The 18,894-nt window shown below is 39.6% G+C and overlaps 1 protein-coding gene and 1 long non-coding RNA gene across 8 annotated transcripts in view; one reads left to right on the top strand and one right to left on the bottom strand.

Moving 5' to 3' along the window:
* HS3ST5 (heparan sulfate-glucosamine 3-sulfotransferase 5) overlaps positions 1-5,467 on the top strand; it is a 213,899-nt gene extending 208,432 nt beyond the window's left edge. For all 6 annotated transcript variants that reach the window (XM_075414187.1, XM_075414188.1, XM_075414185.1 and 3 more), the window contains one exon: positions 3,737-5,467. In XM_075414187.1, the coding sequence (XP_075270302.1) occupies positions 3,737-4,667 (931 nt within the window). In that variant the 3' untranslated portion in view covers positions 4,668-5,467. The remainder of the gene's footprint in view (positions 1-3,736) is intronic.
* The window catches only part of LOC142360578 (uncharacterized), a 68,954-nt gene that overhangs the window by 11,626 nt on the left and 38,434 nt on the right, over positions 1-18,894 (bottom strand). The window lies entirely within an intron of this gene.

Genomic DNA, 18,894 nt, shown 5'->3' on the forward strand with positions numbered 1-18,894 from the left:
CCAATGGCAGTAAAATTCAGTTTCTTTCTCTCGCATCACCCAGTGTGAAAAACACCACACTGCTAGAAAGCAGCCCTTTATTTGGACTTGTTTGGAGAGAGAGAGAGAGAAAAAAGCACTGGAAAGCATGAGACAGATGAATTAACTGGAAATGTTATTCTGCTTTAGCACCAGGGCACAATCAAAACTTGTTGAATTTGTCAGTAAAAGGACACTGAGTGGCTTTGATAGACTTTGGAATAGCTAATTGTTCAGGAAGAAATCTAGGTTCATTTGTGTTTAATTTATGCTGATCCAATTTGAACAAGAGAGCTGGAGATGGTCCAGTTTCAATAGCCTCAGATTAGGCTGTTCAATGGGAATTTTTTGAGTTTTCTTAGGTCTGAAGGGAAATTACCACTAGCTTATCCGATTCATTGAGTCATAAAGTCAGACTATCTGAGCACTTCCCTCCACCAGAGGCCACCGTTCTTCAGATCCTGAGTGCATGGAGCTATTTCCCATGTGGAAGCTCAGACAGATACTGTGCCTGGCAGTTTTGAGATCTGGACCAGTCTTTGAGTTGCCTGACTCTCTCATTGGCAGTATGGGGAGCCTCTGCACCTAATTACAACGCTCTGAAACACTCCTGGTGGAACCAGGCTCATAATCTCTTGCCACTGTGACACCTACATTAGCAAGCATTCTGGATCAGGAAAGACAGCACTGCTACTTGTTGTGAAGATTGCCCAGACATACTTTAGCTGTTTTGAAACTGGTCAAAAATACAGTTCCCTGAGGTTAATTGTTCTATGGTGGGTTTTCTCGAAAAGAATATTTGTGGAGTTTTACTGTAGCAGTTTGAGAAATTGCCTGTTTTGGGAGAGCAACTGCAGTGGTATAATAAATGTCATATACTCTTTCTTTGCAAAAGGCTGTTATTTTAATGGAAAAACATGACTCAGAAAAATAAAAAAAAACCCTCAAAACTATTAATATGTTGTGATATAACAGCAAGTAGTTACATCTGGGGATTCAACTATCAATACCACCACTGCCAAGCTCTTTTAAAGGATATTTTTTATTGTTTAGAGAGAGGAGAAGAGAGGGGAAAGAGCAAAATAACTGAAATGTAAAGTGTTGAGGAAGGACTTTTAACAACCTCCAATCTTTTCCCTTAGGCTAGAGGATAGCTTGAGTATTTATTTACTTTTAAAGGAAACCACCCTGTTTGACAAGCTGTTGTGTTACACCGAAGGCATTGCTAACTGTCTTTTTGAGCAGAAGAGATAAAATTAGTTGAGATGGGTCTGGAACTGCTGTTGTGGAATCCTTTTTGCTTGAAAACAAATAACAAATACACAGAAGGAGAGGGACTAGAAGAACAGAGATAGCAATTGCAGCTTCTGTTTCTTATGCTTTTAACTGCCACCTCGCTGCTGCAGAAAGTCTGCCTTACCAGCCACACCAGTCTGACCAAATTGTACTACTGTCAAGTCATTTCTTTCTGCTTGTTTTGTTGGTTTTTTTAGTTGTTTTTTTTATCGGCAGGCTTGCATCAGTGTTGCAGTCCTTCAGTCTTTGTGACCAAGTTACCCTCTTTTCAGTAGATGTCAGAGAGCAAAGGAAAAAATGACACTGGAACTTGAGAAGAGAAATAAGAGACTGGAAACTTGAGAAGAGAAATAACAACAGGAACTCACTTCTCATCATACTTTCTAATTAGTCTGCAGGACTTAGCCAGAGCTCATGTGAAGCCAGCAATGTCATCTCGGTTGTTTTTTCGTCTCTGTCTGGAGCGGCTATATCTCTCGGCATCTGGATAATCAAGGAAACAGCTAGCGGGCCAGCCAGGGGGATCAAACTTACTTTGTCCCAACCATCCATTGTCCTAGCATCAGTGTCAAATTAGAGACCCCAACAAGCAGTGATGGATGGAAAAGCCATAAAGAAATAAATAATTCTGTCCTGAAAGCAGGGTTTGAATAATATGCAGTAAATGAGTGAGAGGCCACATGCTGAGAAACCAGAATAAATACTGAATACCTAAACAGCTATTAATGAGCATTGCCCATCTGGTACCCTGGCTGAGGCAGGGGTCCTGTGAAAAATAATAGCATGTGGCCCTGTAATTTAAAAATCATATCTTAATATATATATTTACAGCGAGCTCGTATTAAAATTGCCGAGGCAACCTTTGTTCTTGCATATCCTTAATTTTGGACATCATGGCTCCACAAAATTATTAATGATATTTTTCTGTAGGACTTTGAAAGCTCTGTCTACACACCAATTTAATCTTCAGTGCAGTATTGGTCTGTATAACGACAAAAGCACTGATTTGGAAGTGGAGGTGAGAGCTTATTCAAGGTTCTGTAGCAAAAAAATTTCAACATTTTTCTTACTGAGTCATTTCTTGCATTCAGTGACATCAAATACAAGAAAGAAATATTAGAAAAGTGGAAAATCGGTGAAATAGTTGCAGTTGAATATGAAAGAATAGCACAAAAATGCAGGGGCAAAAGAAGAAATAGATCAGCACAAAATGAGGTTCAGTGGGAGGATACAGAAATGATGAGAAGAAAATCATTGATGTAATGAAGCAATAAATGCGTTTTTAAAAACTTTTCTTGCTGTTCTTTCTGTGCCTCACTAATCACGCCTGATTCAGAGCCTTGGTCTTTATGATTCTGTCCCAGGGAAAACACCAGGCACCTTTTAAAGATGAAGGAAAACAGTGAAAGGTGATGCCTAGAAAGTTGTTTGCAATCCCTTTTGCTCCTCTTCACTAAAAAGGCCAACTCTGGATCAGCAGCTAATAAAGTCAACACAAGGTGAAGCACAGGAAATAATTCAGTCTAGAGTAGAAGGACATGGATGTATTGGAGCACGTGCAGAGGAGGGCCACAAAGATGATCAGAGGGCTGGAGCACCTCTCCTGCGAGGACAGTCTGAGGGAGTTGGGGCTGTTTCAGCTTGGAGAAGAGAAGGCTCCGGGATGACCTTATAGCAGCCTGCCAGTACCTGAAGGGGGCCTACAGGAAGGATGGAGAGGGACTTTTCACAAGGGTGTGTAGTGACAGGACAATGGGGAATGGCTGTGAACTAAAAGAGGGCAGATTTAGATTAGATATGAGGAAGAAATTCTTCACCATGAGGGTGGTGAAACACTGGAACAGGTTGCCCAGAGAAGCTGTGGATGCCCCCTCCCTGGAAGTGTTCAAGGCCAGGTTGGATGGAGCTCTGAGCGACCTGGTCTAGTGGCAGGGGGGTTGGAACCAGATCATCTTTAAGGTCCCTTCCAACCCTTACCATTCTATGATTCTATGATTCTATGAATAGGATAATTGTTGGAATGAGATGACTTAAATGAACTAGATTTTCAGATCAAAATGGCCAAATAAAATTGATCTTAGAATGTTTTAAAAAGTGCCAAAGCAATCACAAAGTAATAGCAACGTGGCAGCTGAGGCAAGGTTCAAGAAGTGCCAAGAACAGTAAACATAATGCCTGTGCTTGAAAAGAGCAGAATGGTGGAGTTACGAATTACTCAGCCAAATCACACCAAAATACTAGAAAAAATAATCAAACTATTTACAAACAATTTAAACACTGGCTGAATAAAATAAAATTTGAAAGCTGCACACATCACATCACATCGCATTGCAAAAAGTTTCCATGAGCGTAACTACCTTCTACAGAAAACTTGCCTTAAGAGATACCCTCTTTTTACAAATACCTCTTCTTTTGCTTGTAGGCTGCAGCCCCTCTGCCCCATCGATGGTCGCTTTGGACCCCGCAGCCAGGACGAAATCCCGCTGAGAGCTCTGCAGTTCAAGCGAGGGCTGCTCCACGAGTTCCGAAAGGGCAATGCTACCAAGGAACAGATAGGACTGCACAATCTGGTTCAGCAGCTTCCCAAGGCCATTATCATTGGGGTGCGGAAAGGAGGCACCCGAGCACTGCTGGAGATGCTGAACCTTCACCCTGCAGTGGTCAAAGCTTCTCAAGAGATTCACTTCTTTGACAATGATGAGAACTATGCCAAGGGGATTGAGTGGTACCGGAAAAAAATGCCTTTTTCTTACCCTCATCAAATAACAATTGAGAAAAGCCCTGCATATTTTATCACCGAGGAAGTACCTGAAAGGATTTACAAAATGAACTCATCTATCAAATTATTGATCATTGTCAGGGAACCTACCACAAGAGCTATTTCTGATTACACTCAGGTGCTGGAAGGTAAGGAAAGAAAGAACAAAACTTACTATAAATTTGAGAAGCTGGCTATTGATCCTAATACCTGCGAAGTGAACACTAAGTATAAAGCAGTGAGAACCAGCATCTACACAAAACATCTGGAGAGATGGTTAAAATACTTCCCAATCGAGCAGTTTCATATCGTGGATGGAGACCGGCTCATCACAGAACCACTGCCAGAACTCCAGTTGGTTGAGAAGTTCCTAAATCTTCCTCCGAGGATAAGTCAGTACAATTTATACTTCAATGTCACCAGAGGGTTTTACTGCTTGCGATTTAACATTGTCTTTAACAAGTGCCTGGCGGGTAGCAAGGGACGCATCCATCCAGAGGTGGATACCTCTGTCATTACCAAATTGCGCAAGTTCTTTCATCCTTTTAATCAAAAATTTTACCAGATTACTGGGAGGACATTTAACTGGCCCTAAATTAAGCTTCATACCACACTTTCTGTTGCACCTGAGACATGCAATAAATGTCTCTGCTAATATATGCACTTTTCATAGACACAGCTATCGAAGTAACTTTTTTCATGCATACGTGTATATATGCAGTGTGTGACCAAATATACAGTGGGATCAATTTTTTCTACAGAGTAGTAACTAACATAAATTTACTGTCAGCATAGTTGCATCTTTTAAGATATAATAATAAAGAGAAAGGAGGTATTTAGGGACATAAAGTCAGACACCGTTAAAAGGGTCAGTGTTCCTCTCGCTTAAGTGAAGTGTTTATGTGACATACGTATTGACCTAAGCAGAACGTTAGTCTATGCCACAAAAATTCATGTCAAAAGTCTGTGAAGCTGTGAGAAATCATAATCTTCAGGCTATATTTGGTATGTATCTCGCTAAAGGAATACTGACACTTTAAACACAGTGCTGAATTTTTACAATGAGAGTGGACAGTACTATTTTCTTATTATTGGAAATAAATATCTTATCTCATACAAACTACATAGTTTCAGAGTTCCTGTGGTGAGTTTGCACTATTGTTTTATTGTATGGGCCATAGTGTCACTTGTAGCATGTCAATCATGTGTCAAAAAAAGCTCAAGTAATTTTTTCTTCTATGCTTGTGTGTCAACAAAGCTAAACATTGTGTACATAATGTACATTGTTTGTAAATACTGGTTTCACACTAAGTAATTCTATTTTGTAAACTGAATATGGCTATTTAATTTATTGTGAAAATTAAATTTATTGTGGTATTTAAAAATGGAATGGATTAAAATTACCTATATGTGCAATGGCTTTTCACCTTTGCTTGATATACATCACTGTGGTCCCTTAGCCCAGACAGATCATGTGCATGTGCGTGAGAGAGAGCTGCACATGTAAACTTGGTTTCTAGACAGTTGAGAAAACTGATAGATGCAGTGAAGCTGAGTTTATTAAAAAACTCATCCATCTGGGAATCTGGTGTAATGCACACCTCAAAGAACATTATTGCTGTTCTGTTGCAGTGCTTTGCTATAATTAATTCAGTTGCAGTAGCCCGTGAGGCAAAAGAATGACTGTAAAATCTTACTGTAACCAGGTATATCAAAAAATCAGAGCTGCCATTAAAACCAAAAGGACAGACAGACAAACAAGATTAGAAGCAAAGTTACAGAGGTTTCATCACTGAAAACTGGTGATGTTTCAGAAGGAAACAGTTGGTTTTATCTAGTAACATACGCACCTGCTCCAAACAACCAACCATAGTGTTGTTATTACTGGTATAAACATACAGCTCATGCTTCCATTCAGTAAGTGACAAGAAATTAGCTCAGGAAATGAGTATTTTTATGCTTTATACTTTGCATGGCTCTTAAAGATTCATTAACAAAAGAATAAAAGCCACTGAAAAATGTCTTTTAAAATAAGAAAAAAAGAAAGAAAGAAAAAGAAACCAACAAACTGCCTGCCCACTTTAAAATCAACATCTAAAGATTGATGGGGACACAGATTTCGGAACTTATCCAGAATATCTGAATATTCTGAGCTATGGTAGCAGAGTAGCTGGTAGTTCAGATTATAAGAAGATCACGTTTTCCCTGTGGGCTCTTTATCTTGCTTAGCGATTTGGAAGCATTGGTTTTCTAAATAAGTGATTTTTAAAACTCTTGTGAGAGATTGCTACTTGTCTTGCTGTATCTTTAATCATATGTGCTAGCACTGTGAGCAATGTGCCCTTTCTTCATGCTGCTTGGGAGCCTTGCCAACACAACATGGTAGAGCATATGTGAAATTTTCCGCCAAAGCTACAATACTACTCACTGTTTTCCTGCATGAGAGCCATTTATCTTGCCCATGTCCAGACATAAAGGCTGAGACATTTAACTCACCTAATAGTGTTCAACAAAGAGATTTTATCCAATTTAACATTTTCAGGATCTTCAGGTTGGCAGACCGATTCCAGACAGCTTTGGGTGATACTTACTGGTTTCATATAGTCCTGGCTACAAACTACGACTGAAGGCTGAGACGTATTTTCAATGAAAGGGACGAATTAGGCCAAAGCTAACTCTAAGCATGAAATACGCCTTTGAAATTAATATCTTTCTGCATTGATCAGAAAAATCACAGACACTGTGATCTAGTAGGCACGACTATGCACTTTCCTGTTAAAGTCAGCTGTCTTGATTCCAGCTTATCATTTGCAATTTTGCAGACACATGGATAAATTTAGGCAATATCTTAGAAAAATCTAGTTCAAAAAAGCACAGAGGAATAGCCAGGAATAGCAGAGGAGGCACTGCAACGTATTAGGAAGCCTGAAAGAGCAGGAGACTGATTCACTTTCACTGAGCCTTCAGTGCAACGCCCTCAAGTCTTTTTGACATTACCTAGTGAAGAAAAAATTTCAAAAGCGGTTATTATACATGGATCCAACACGTCACTCAAAGCACAATCCTAGGTTAATGGGGATTTTGCTGCAGTATTCATAGCTGGTTTGAGAAGTTCTGACCTTATGGTATTTACCTCTTCAGGAGCAATTTGTGAATAATTCATTTCAGCCTCTTTGCTTTGCTTCCCAAATCCCGAGTGAATCATTTCTATTCAAATTGATCATGAGTGTTCAGACTGGGAAGAGCGCTCATAGCTTGAGTTTCTGATTGCAGAGTGATGCACAGCTATATGAAGTTGCAGCTGTTAACTTATGGCATTGAAGTTCTTTTAAGACATTGCATCTTTCATATTTTCTGTACCGTAAAATTGCAGGCTTCAGAGCTCTGATAAATGTTTGGATTAAAACTGCTAATATTTCTGCGCATTTTTATCAGATTATCCCAGCTGCTATTTAAACTATATAGAAAAACAATCTGCAGCATAAAAAAGAATATCAGAGATGAATTTGAAATTGTATTTTCAGAAATCAGTATATAGGCAGATAAAGGACATTTGGAGATCAGTGATTCATTTAGTATTAACACACTATACTGCCTTTTTTTAAGAAAAGGAGAATAAGCATGATGAAAATGTATTTGCCCTGTTGTAATGGATTTTTTTTTGTCATGATGTCTAGGAACACAAGAGAGACAACATTTTTAGTCACTTACTTTAATATACTAGTCCAAGATTTTTAAGAGGCGAGGGGCACAAGGAGAAACACAGGGGACACCATCTAAACATCAGGACAAATTTTTTTACTGTGAGGCTGACTAGGCATTGGCACTGGTTGCCCAGAGAGGCTGTGGAGTCTCCATCATTGGAAATATTCAAAAGCTGTCTGGATACAGTCCTGGGCAATCGGCTTTAGGTGTCCCTGATCAGTCAGGGGGTTGGACCCCTCTTCCAACCTCAACTGTGAAGAGCTCCCCCTAGCATTAATGTTATTCTTAAGTATCACCCATCAGTTCAGTGTTGCACAGACCTCAGAGAAGGTCCAAGCCCAGTGTCACAAACCACTCCAATCACTGTTCAGACCCAAGATGTGGAAGTGCTACTGTGCACATGTTTACTCCCCGGCTAGCTGACCTAACTCATATCGGGAGCCTGTGCAACTTACTGACACCCTCTGATTGGAGAAGGTGAGGAAGTAGCTTGGACAAATCTTCCTTTTTCACATCCTGGATGACCTCAGCAGTGATAATGAGTGACAGAGGATATAGTAATGCAAGGTCCGTAGCCGGTAAATTTCCAGAAAAGAAAATTTAGTGAAGCTTTTCTTATTTAAATTCTCTGCAGTTCAAATTTATATTAGCAGCTACTTATACAGGACACATGCCCTAGGGATATATCCAGAGTGTGTGGGCTGCTGAGTGAATGCAAAATATTCATGTCTGAATACATGTGGTAAAGATTTAACTTATATTGCTTCTCCATTTTGTTTAGAGTTATATGTAAGACCAAAGTGTAGATCATAATTTGAAGAAAACAAAAGCAAAAGTTCAATCAACCCATGAACACAACAAAGTTTTGGAGAATATATAAATTTAAAAAAATTATACAAAATTATATATACATTTGTATAATTTATATAAAATTACTGGGAGCTGGCTTGTGTGAACCTTTCAGATGATGATTTTGTAACAAATGAGACTTTACTATTTAAATGCTCATGCACCTCTCCAAGGTGGTAAGCTCAGAAATTTCATGAGTTTTAGGCTTTTCTGAATTCCACAATTCTGTTTCCAGGCATTTTCAGTTTGATGGCATAAACTTATTGTTAAACTGGGGTACCTAAATCCCACGCTGAAGTCATTGCATCCACTTATTTTGCAGACACAATTTCATACATGCAACTGACTTATCTGCCACGAGGTATGGTTGAGTGCTCTAGCAAAAGGTGTTTGCTTGCAGTTTAACTCATAGATCTCGCTGAAGTTTCAGCAGTGCTAGAAACTGTTCCAGCAATAGCATATCACTAAATGAATTATCTGCAACCTTGAAGAAGGCCAAAGACAGAGCCATCACTGGAAAGAATTTTTAATACCCATTTGAAAAAGTTCAAGGCCCAACTTCTCTTAAGGCAGCTAATGTTGGAGCAAGGATCATGCAGAAGCATCATTTGTTAATGACAGGCTAACAAATCACTGCTGCTGGTACAGTGACTGAGAAGTCTGCAGTAATTAGAAAGTTCATGAATGACCCTTCTTGATGAAGAAGAGGTCAGAAGCTGAAGATTTCTCTGCTTTCATTTAAAATGGGATGAAATGCTAGTAATTTTCTGTGTAAAAAAACAAACCAGGTTTGTAGAAGGAGCCTACAACCCTAACACAGTTTAAGTTAACCCAGATGATGCTTGCCAAGGTCCCAACCTCCCTGCCCACACAATGTGCTCTTTCCCTCTCCTTTGCACTGACCCTTACGCTCCTTCCACATGGAGATGCTTTAGTTCACTACACAAGCAGAAGACTAACCTGACCTAAAGAGGTGAATAATGCCACTAAAACTGTACTGGGTCAGAGCAAAGCTCTTTTCAAACCAGGATCTATCATCAGAAGCAGCCAATAGCTGAAGTACCAGAAAGGACATAAAGACAAGGAAAGCATGAAGACATTTCCAGGCTCCAATGGTTTGTGGTCATTGGATGTCTCCAGTGGGACAGTGCAATCTTCAGATGTAGCAGCACTGAGCGCCTTCCTCTTCCGTGTACTTACCCAGAAACCCCTTGAACTCACTGACAAGCTCTTCCAGAGCTGCACTCTAAACCCTCCTATGTTATCAGTTTGCAAGAATAGATGTATAAAATGGATCAGAGAAATTTGGGTGGTACCTTTAAAATTTGATAATTATTATACTGATATGGTAGTAGAAGTTTTATTTTCTTTCCCAACTCACTTTGAAATGCTATGGCTTGTTATGCTATGGCTTGTTTTATTAATTTCTCAAAAGAAAACTTGCCACAGTACTGTAAATTTATGGACATGCCTGTGCATACTTGGTCCTCAGATTTGTAAAAGACTGCAGAAACAGACTAAATTATGGTAAATTTTACTTTTTAAAGAGCTTGTTTGCAGACAAAGGGACTGCAGGTAAATGCTTTAAAGATATTTTTAATAGTGATCTCAGATATTTTTTGTTATTATACCTGTCAGCTCCAAGGAGACCGAGTGGGTCACAGTGCTGTTAGTCTTCTACTTCAGTGTCAGTGGTCAGAGTCTATCATGTGAGATTTACTTCACAGAGGAAAAAAAAGATCATTCAGAAAGCTTGGCAACATAGAACTAGTGAGTCTCAGATTGTCATGAGGACTTCATTTTGTTACTGAAGGTTCACACACGTTACTGAAATAGTGATGTGCCCAAGGTAATCATCATTGCTACCTACCTATGAGTAGATTTTTTCCTTTGTTTACACGATGAGCTCTGCCTAATCTGTTCTTTCAAGCCTAATTTACCTTCTGACAACTCTGAGACAGACACAAGCCCATCTTCAGAACTAAGAGCTATCACTAACTGCATTTATATTTATAGAGAAAGCATTTTTAATTCTTTCTGCAATAGTTCGCTGACGAAAGAGTCAAGCCCTTAGAGAACACCCGCGCGTTATCAATCTGGATACCAGCCTTTTTCCCAGGGCTTGAACTGACAAGTGCATGGAAAGCACAGAAAAGACTAGAACGCCATCGTCCATCTGCTGCACCGTGCTTAGCATATGGTAAATAAGTTTACCTGCTGTTCTGAGATCCCCCTTAAAACTGGCAGCAGCATGACTTTAGGAGCTGATGTTGACCAGGCTACCTCTTTTTAGTTCATATCTAGCTTACTTTCAGCTCAGCTTTCACTCCATTCAGCTTTATATCAGTTACAAAGTTCCCTATCATGGTGCACAGTGATTCACAGCTCTTCCTGAAATGTATGTCTTGTAAGACAGAAAAAGAAACATCAGCAGAGGCTATCACAGTCTTCGTCCCTGTGACTGCAAAGAAAGATTGTGGCACACCCAATCTCATTCTGCTGATGTCCTTGTATTTAGCTGCTTCCCTCTAACACCTTTCAAAATAATCTCCCTCCAGCAGCAGTGGTCGCAACTTTAGAAGGTTGATGCTTCCATGAAAATGTCCTGATTCAGGACTCAGGATTCAGGAAAAATATGAAATGTCTCTCTCTTTAACAAATTGCATTCCTTTGATACAGTACATATACTGTACACATAACACACAGCAAATCATATGACATGACAAAGAAACAATGCCACTTCAAACCACCTCATGTTATGCCTCAGGCTGAGAAAATAAACAAAAAGAAATATGACAGACTCATGCACATCTCACTCCTGGCCTTAATTGCAAACTACTGTTTTGTAATGTATGAGGCCTTTGCCATCCAATTCCTTGGCTGATTTTCTAGTGATAAAAGACTTTCCACTTCGTTGAACTGTGAAGGCATCCTTTCTATTCCAAACCCATGGAGACAGAAGAACTCATTTAAAATTCCCTACTATATGAAAAAAGTGATAGGCATTTCATAAGAGGTGGGACTAGCAGCAGCACTATTACTAACTTCATCTTCAGAAAATTGCTCCAGCTGTTACAAGCTCCTCAGTGTAACTCCGCTAGTAATACAGCTTCAGGAACATAAAAAAGCCTTTTTACTTTGGATGGCTGTGGTGTATCACTGAACCTTGCAAAGAGGCAGCCTGGACTTATAGGGTTGGTGAAGTGAAACCATCATTTGTCTCAAAAAAGGAAAAATGCCAGGTTTGCTATGCATTGAAAGGGCAAGCCTGCATCAAGGAGATAAAAGAAATAATAGTTTGTTTGGGTTTTTTTAAAGTGAATGGTAAAACCAATCTTCTGAGAGGTAGCCACGTGTAATTATCGCTACCATCAGTAGTAATTACAAATCCATATCCTATACAATGGGCAGTTACTGCTACACCTTCAGGCTCATTTAAATCAATTTGCTCTGAAGGCCCGCAGAATTAACTGGAAGAGAAACTTGCATTCTGTGCTGATTAGGGAAAAAGTCTGACTATGTTTCCACCCTGGAGTCTAAAATTGCCACCTGCATGCACGTGGTCAGCCCTGGTACAGTGACCTGCCATTCTATCCACTGATAACAAAAGGGTAACAAGTACAGCTACTCATACAAGTTCTTTTACATTTAAGATCCAATAAAATTTTCTTTGGTAAAGCCACACAGGCTTTATTTTAAAATGTTGCAAACTAACATTGAGTGTTTCACAGCTGTCATGTTCACTTCCACTTTTGACACTTAGCTACTAAAATAAATCCAGAATACAGCTACTCAGACATCTTATCAAGCCTTGCAGCTACCTAAACACACCATATTTCTATTTTTACTCAATTTTAATGGATTAGAATAGCAATGACACAAATGCTAAGTTACTTGATAAATAAAAGTAGTAGCAATGCATTTTTACATTGCATAAAAGAGTAGAAACAATCACAGCAGTACGCTACAATTGTAGGGACCTTCTCTTCCTGGTTGTTGCTAAGTGTTCACCTACAAGACACTTCCTGCCAGCTTTCTTGTTCAACCCAAAAAGTGCACTGAGCTACATCCAAAGGGTGCTTCTATTTGCACCATGTCAAGGATATTCTTTGAATATGTGAGAACAGCATTCAAATTCCACCAAGCTGAGGAAACTCTGTAATGTAAAGTTGCCATTTTTGGGGGCAAGTACAAACCAGAACTGCTGGCAAAGCAAGGTTGTGTGCTATGTCTATTTGCTGGGCTTGTTTAGCACCAGCTGATCTTCTACAACCTCCTCAGAAAGCCTAATTGATGGATACCATGAAGTCTTGGAGAGGTGAGAGGCTATACTGATATTTCCAATACAGATTATATTGGTTGCTGAATCATTAGAAGACACTGTCCTCACTCATGGTAAGGGTTACCTAGTACCTACTTCTGGATTACAAATTCTGCAAGGCAGTTAAAAAGCTTAGACGTTACAAAAATGATCCCCAGTTACCCCAAATGTCTTGGTGTGACACCCTTGAACTAGAAAATCTCCTGTGCAAAACCAGGCTCTAGGTCTGCAGGTCAGCAGCCAATTTAAAGCCATCTAAGCTTATGAACATAGTAGCAGCCTGCATAATGAAACTAACACTATCACTGTTTCCAGAAGAGAGATGAGACCAAGTACTCCACAATATTTCATCTCTGAATAGTGAATTACAGGGCTGACATTATAGGTGTTCACGGGGTGTGGGGAAATCTAAATACTCTGACTAGTTTGTGTAGAACTGCTCTACTAGCCACCAAGCAATCTTCAAACCTAGTAACGTATTATGAAACCAGCATTAGAGTTCGTTTGAGTAACACTGGTGACCTCATTTCATTTCTTTTATAGCTCTTTATTAGTTACATTTCAGCAGATCTGATGTCCTTTTGACTTGCAGAGCTTTTTGTGTAATGAAGCTGAAGGTGTAGTGGCACTTTATATTCAATTAATTCCAGATGAAGCTCATTTTCTCCCACAAAAATAGTCAAATCCAAGATAGAACCAGAGCCCACAGGAATGAAGTACTACTGTCTTTAAGCGACCCTGTCTGCCACATCTCTAGTAAAATCAGTGGAGACAGGTCTGTTAAACCCAACTTTATAATCCTGCAGAGAAAAGAGGGAAGTTTCAGGTGAGAAAAAGAGGGGAGCATCACAGCTGCTGGAGGCATTGTTCAAAATAACGTATCCTCAAAGACAGGCCAGGGCTGCGTAGTAAATATGCCTTGTCTGTACTGATTTTTGGTCCTAGCATATCCAGCCAGTGTATCCCAGCATATTTTCTGCTTGCATCTAGAGTGTGAAATCTCCATTGGTGTTACACTGCCATGCCCTGAGTATGGTCAGGTAATTGACAGAAACCTCTCTGGGGACAGACACAGCACCCCTGGGAAGAGGTATTCACCCGTTCTCCTCCTCCTCCTCTGCCTTACCTACCCTTCCACCTTCCCACTCTGATGCCTGTACCACTAGGCTCCCCATAATCTCTACCAAAAGAAAATACAAATCCAGAATAATGATTAATCCAATGTCTCCCATGAAGGTGGTTGTGGATGGTGCTGACTTGTAGCAAAGGGATGAAAGTAGGGAAGCTCCTGAGCCATGTACATCTCACGAGCAGCCTCAGTGCAGCTCCCAAGGTTGGGCTGAGGGAACCCGAATCTGCAGTGGTGGGACGGAAGGGGCAAAGTGGGTTTGTTTGTTAATTCAGGTGTGTGCGCCCTGGTCCATCACTCAGTAAAGAGGATTGCTCCCTGGCAGGGGCTGCTCTCATCTTCTCCCTAGGGATAAAAGGCAAGTCTCTCCATTGCTATTTAACCTTTCTGTATATGTAGATGCAGAGCAAGCCTTATCCTAAGTCTTCCATATAAACCTGCTATTTTCTAGTCTCCAGAGTTCACCCCCACCATTTCTGAGCTCTTTCCACCCGGGAGACAGACACACCTGGCATGAGTCTGCTCTCAATCTCTCCCTACGGTTGTTTAAAAAGATCTCTTGGTAAGACTATGTTTGTTTATTCACATATATTGTTGTGGTTTTGCATGAGGGAAGGGACTCCATGACTTTTGTGAGCTGGGTTTATGTTTTTCTGTAAAGGAGTAGATGTGTAATTGCTCAGTCTTCTCACATGAGAGAAATCTTGCCCTTTTGCTGGATTTCTTGCCCAATGACTCACCAAATTTCCAGGGGGGGTGCAGAAAGAGCATCTTTGGATGTGAAGCCAAAGGCACTATAAGCATGACTGAAAAAGGTTATTACTCTCCTAACAAAAACATAGGAGAAATTAACCACTTAAAAAGGAGTTAATTCTAGTCGACCACTCAGTGTTTCAAAAGAAGAGAGATGTCTGCATACATTTTGAGCTACTCTGAAACGAGCAGGGCCAAGCTGCGACTCCTGACCCACACGAATTTTACTCAGGGACAGTTCGTGCATGGCTTTCAGGCATTATGTTATTTCTCCAAGTCAGGGAACTGCATTAGGCTGCAGGATGCAAGGGAGTTTTATAAAAGTTGTGGATGAGAAATCTTATGCACTGAGCTAGCCAACTTGAATTGTTCAAATGAATCCTTGCCATAACCCTGCAGCTTGCATCTTGGAAGGATAAACAGCTTCTGTATCTCAGAATAAAAGCTACACAAAAAAACTTGGAGAAAATAGAAGTGACAGACAAAAGGCACTAGTTTTTGCTATGGAAAGAAAGAATACATAGAAGCAAGCACAGATGTAATTTGACAAGAAATCAGAATAAAAATCTGTGGCTGTAAGTATGAAAAAAATTACATCGAACATAGGAAAAGAGGATACAACAAATTAGTTGCCATATGTGAGGGCACAATATAAGAGATGGAAATAAGCAAAACCACTTAATGCCAAAGTATTTAAGATGAATCAAGAAGGCTTTAACAGGTATATTGGAGAAAGGAAATGACAGAGAAAATAACTTGATAAATAAACCCGTACATAGATTCCCTGATGTATGGAAAACATTTGAAAATTAAATAAAAAACAAAAAATAAGAACTAGAATAAACTGAAGACACACATTAGAGCTTGTATTTTCTGACAGCTTTTTCTCCAGGTATATGCCTTTGCCATGCAGCTCATGAACCCCTACATAATCCTGAGCATCCGTTTGTGCTATCTGATGCAACCAGCTGAATTCTGCACCCTTGTGTTTGTATGGACGAGGGCAGAGGCCCACCAGCACAACTGTTCTGCTTTCCCAGTTAAGAATACATGAGTCTACAAAAGTCTAATTCATTCTTGTTATAAATAAGAATAACCTACCTGAAGTGGACGTCTTCAGTTTAACACCAGATATTTTTTCTGTTTTCCCTTTATAAGCCAAATTTTAAACAGATCCACTCGCTCAGCTGAGTGCCCCAGTTCAGCTGTGAGAGCTGGGCTTCCTCCCCTGCTCCCAGCAATCTTCCAAACCTTCCTGCCTTCAGCCCACCTCCAGCAGAGGGACCAAAAAGCAGCTTCCACCAGCCGGATACTTAGGCCTGAATCCCCTCAGCTTGTGGAATCTGAAATCTCAGTCTTGAAAAAGTGTGGCATTGCTGAACATGGATCTCTCTCTTTGGGACAGCACCTGCCTGTTGCTTCTCTGTTCTTAAAGTGCCTGCCAAATTGGGTTCATAATCAGGTCATGTCAAGCTGTCGCAAAGGCAGGTAGTCCTAATTTTGAATAACTACCACAGATGTAATAACAATAATAACAACAATAGCAATAGTAATAACAACAAGAGTGTGAGAGCTGGATTATCCAACAGAACTGGTGGAGAGGCCACTCAGCTTCTTGCTCAGAAATGGCAGTTTTCTATTCAAAGGCCTGAGTCATAACTAAGATGAAAACTCATAAGCAACAGAACAAGCTAAGGAGCAAGACAGCATAACCCATAAACCAAAATATAAAAACAAATAAGACTACAAACTATGATCTTATCCTCAAACCCCACTGCAGAAATGCACTGTAATGGTCTAGGATAGAGAGAAACTTGTTTGACCCATTACCTTCCACTGAGCTTCAGATCATTCCTTGTCATGCAAACTTGAATGCTTTAAAAGTTAGAATTTCAGTTAGCAACATAAATCCTAGTAATAGTAGCTGTGATGGGGTACTGCTGTGTATAAGCTCCCAGCCATCAAATCTACCTAGATAAAAGGATGGATGTCTCCTTAAAAATCTGTCCCAACATTATAAGAAGACAAAGCAGCATCACAGCTGATGGTTTAGTCCAAGAGCATTTCTGCTGGAAAGCTCAAAATATTGAACATAACTTCAGTGGTGCATCTTTTTAATATGATACTTTACATACACTATTATTTAGTAATTAATTACATTTTTAAACACATAATGTTCAATGGCTCTTTAATATTTTAGCAACATTGATGAGCATAGAATTCTTTCCCCAGCCCTTTCTAGATACTATAAAAACTGGTGGGAGAATAAATAATCAGGAAGTCAGGTACTGTTACTCAATGATTGTATTTTATTGTCATTTTGACCGAAAATACTTCATTGGTTTATCGAACCTGACAAAAAAGGAAGACTGAGATCAGTTTCCATGCAGAACTGCTCCATCAGTGTCAAGACCATTTACATTATGTCTCCTTCAGTATCACCATCCCTCCTTCCAAATTTGTTATTCAATAGTGCACAAGTCCCTTTTGTGTCATCTGCAGGATAAGTTATCAGGATGCAAGGTAGTTTTCATAGCTGTCTGGGGGTTACTATATTTCTGCTCTTTTGCAAATGACTTTAGCATATGAGCTATCTCCGTTGCGCACAGCAGTTATGCTGACAAAGCTAGGATTTCCAAACATCTGGCTGTTTAAGTGGCTTAGGAACAACAATTTCACTTGATGTGCTGCATATCCAGCAACCTCAACCCAAAGGATGGGGCCCTTAAATCATGGCTGGGTCAAAATTGCTTGCACTGGGTTGAAATTTCTAGGCCAAAATAAAAGCGCACATGCTCTAGGAGAATAGCAAGTTGTTCTTTTTCATGAAGAAGCCTCAGAACTTATCCCACAGTGCACATGAAAGAGGTTTCTTTGACAGCCCCATTGACTGAAAGCTGCTGTGAATCGCACCAAACAGCCAAGAGTAGCATGATTTTCTCTGTAGTTATCAAGTGCAGGACAAAGCAGGACAAGAGGAGAGAGTCTGTTCTAGTATTCATGCCCATTTCAGTCCTTTGCTTTTCAGCTTATTTGTGTGACAGGGTCTCCTGTTCATAAAGAACACAACTTTAGATTCTCACACATTTTATTTCAGTAAAATGAGCCCAGGAATAAGGGCATAAGCTGTCATAGCCAAGACTTCTAAAGGTAATAGTAGCTACTCACTGGTGAAAATCAGAGTGGTAGCTTTTAAGAAAAGATCACTAAATAAAAGCTCAACAAAGACCCTTGAAGAAAATACGCCAGTTTAATGTCATAATTAAGACAAAATCTTATGGGTATTCTAGAGATTATAGAACAGTTAGTCTAATTTCTTTTTTAGTAAAGCATTAGGAACCATTTTTTAGAGATGGGAACACTTTAAAAAAAAGAAAATGTCTTGATTTAAGGGTAGGCAGCCTTCCTGAAGAGAAGCATAATCATGTTTCACTTAGAAAGGTAATAAGAAGCAGCCAACTCCTTTTAATCTCAACTAAATTGAAAGGATGCAGATAGCACAATTAAAATCTCAGAGAGTGCATAAAAAAGTTTCACAGTGGTTGTGAAGGGCTGAGAGTTGTGAGAAAAATGAAAGAAATTTTTCTGGAATTAATATAGTATAGGCTTTTGGCAACAATGATACTTCTCTCAATATCTGTATGGGTTTGCCTATTTAAAGCTAGAAAACAAAGAGTTCCACAACATTAATATTAGTGCCAGTCTCTAAATTGCAAATTAAAACATAGGAAAACTATTTTTACAAGTGGCTTTCCCACTTTCAAGAATGTATTTTACAACTTAGAGTAAACATCAACAAAAATCTCAAAAGAAGCAGCAAGTCAGCAGCTGAAGAAGCAGCTGACAGCAAGATATTTATGAAAGTACACACAAATATGCATTTATATTTCTAACCTTAGGCATTCAAACTAGAAAATATTGGCTTTTAAGAAACATATATGATCTGATAAAAAAGAAGGCTCATCTTACTATTAAGACTGCCTGAAAATGCAGGCACTATGGGTTGAATTTCTGGCTCTGCCTTACTCTCCCTGAATGACCTTTGGTAGATCACTTGCGTCTCAG

This window comes from Opisthocomus hoazin, chromosome 2 (genome assembly GCF_030867145.1).
Source record: "Opisthocomus hoazin isolate bOpiHoa1 chromosome 2, bOpiHoa1.hap1, whole genome shotgun sequence".
Lineage (NCBI taxonomy): Eukaryota > Metazoa > Chordata > Aves > Opisthocomiformes > Opisthocomidae > Opisthocomus > Opisthocomus hoazin.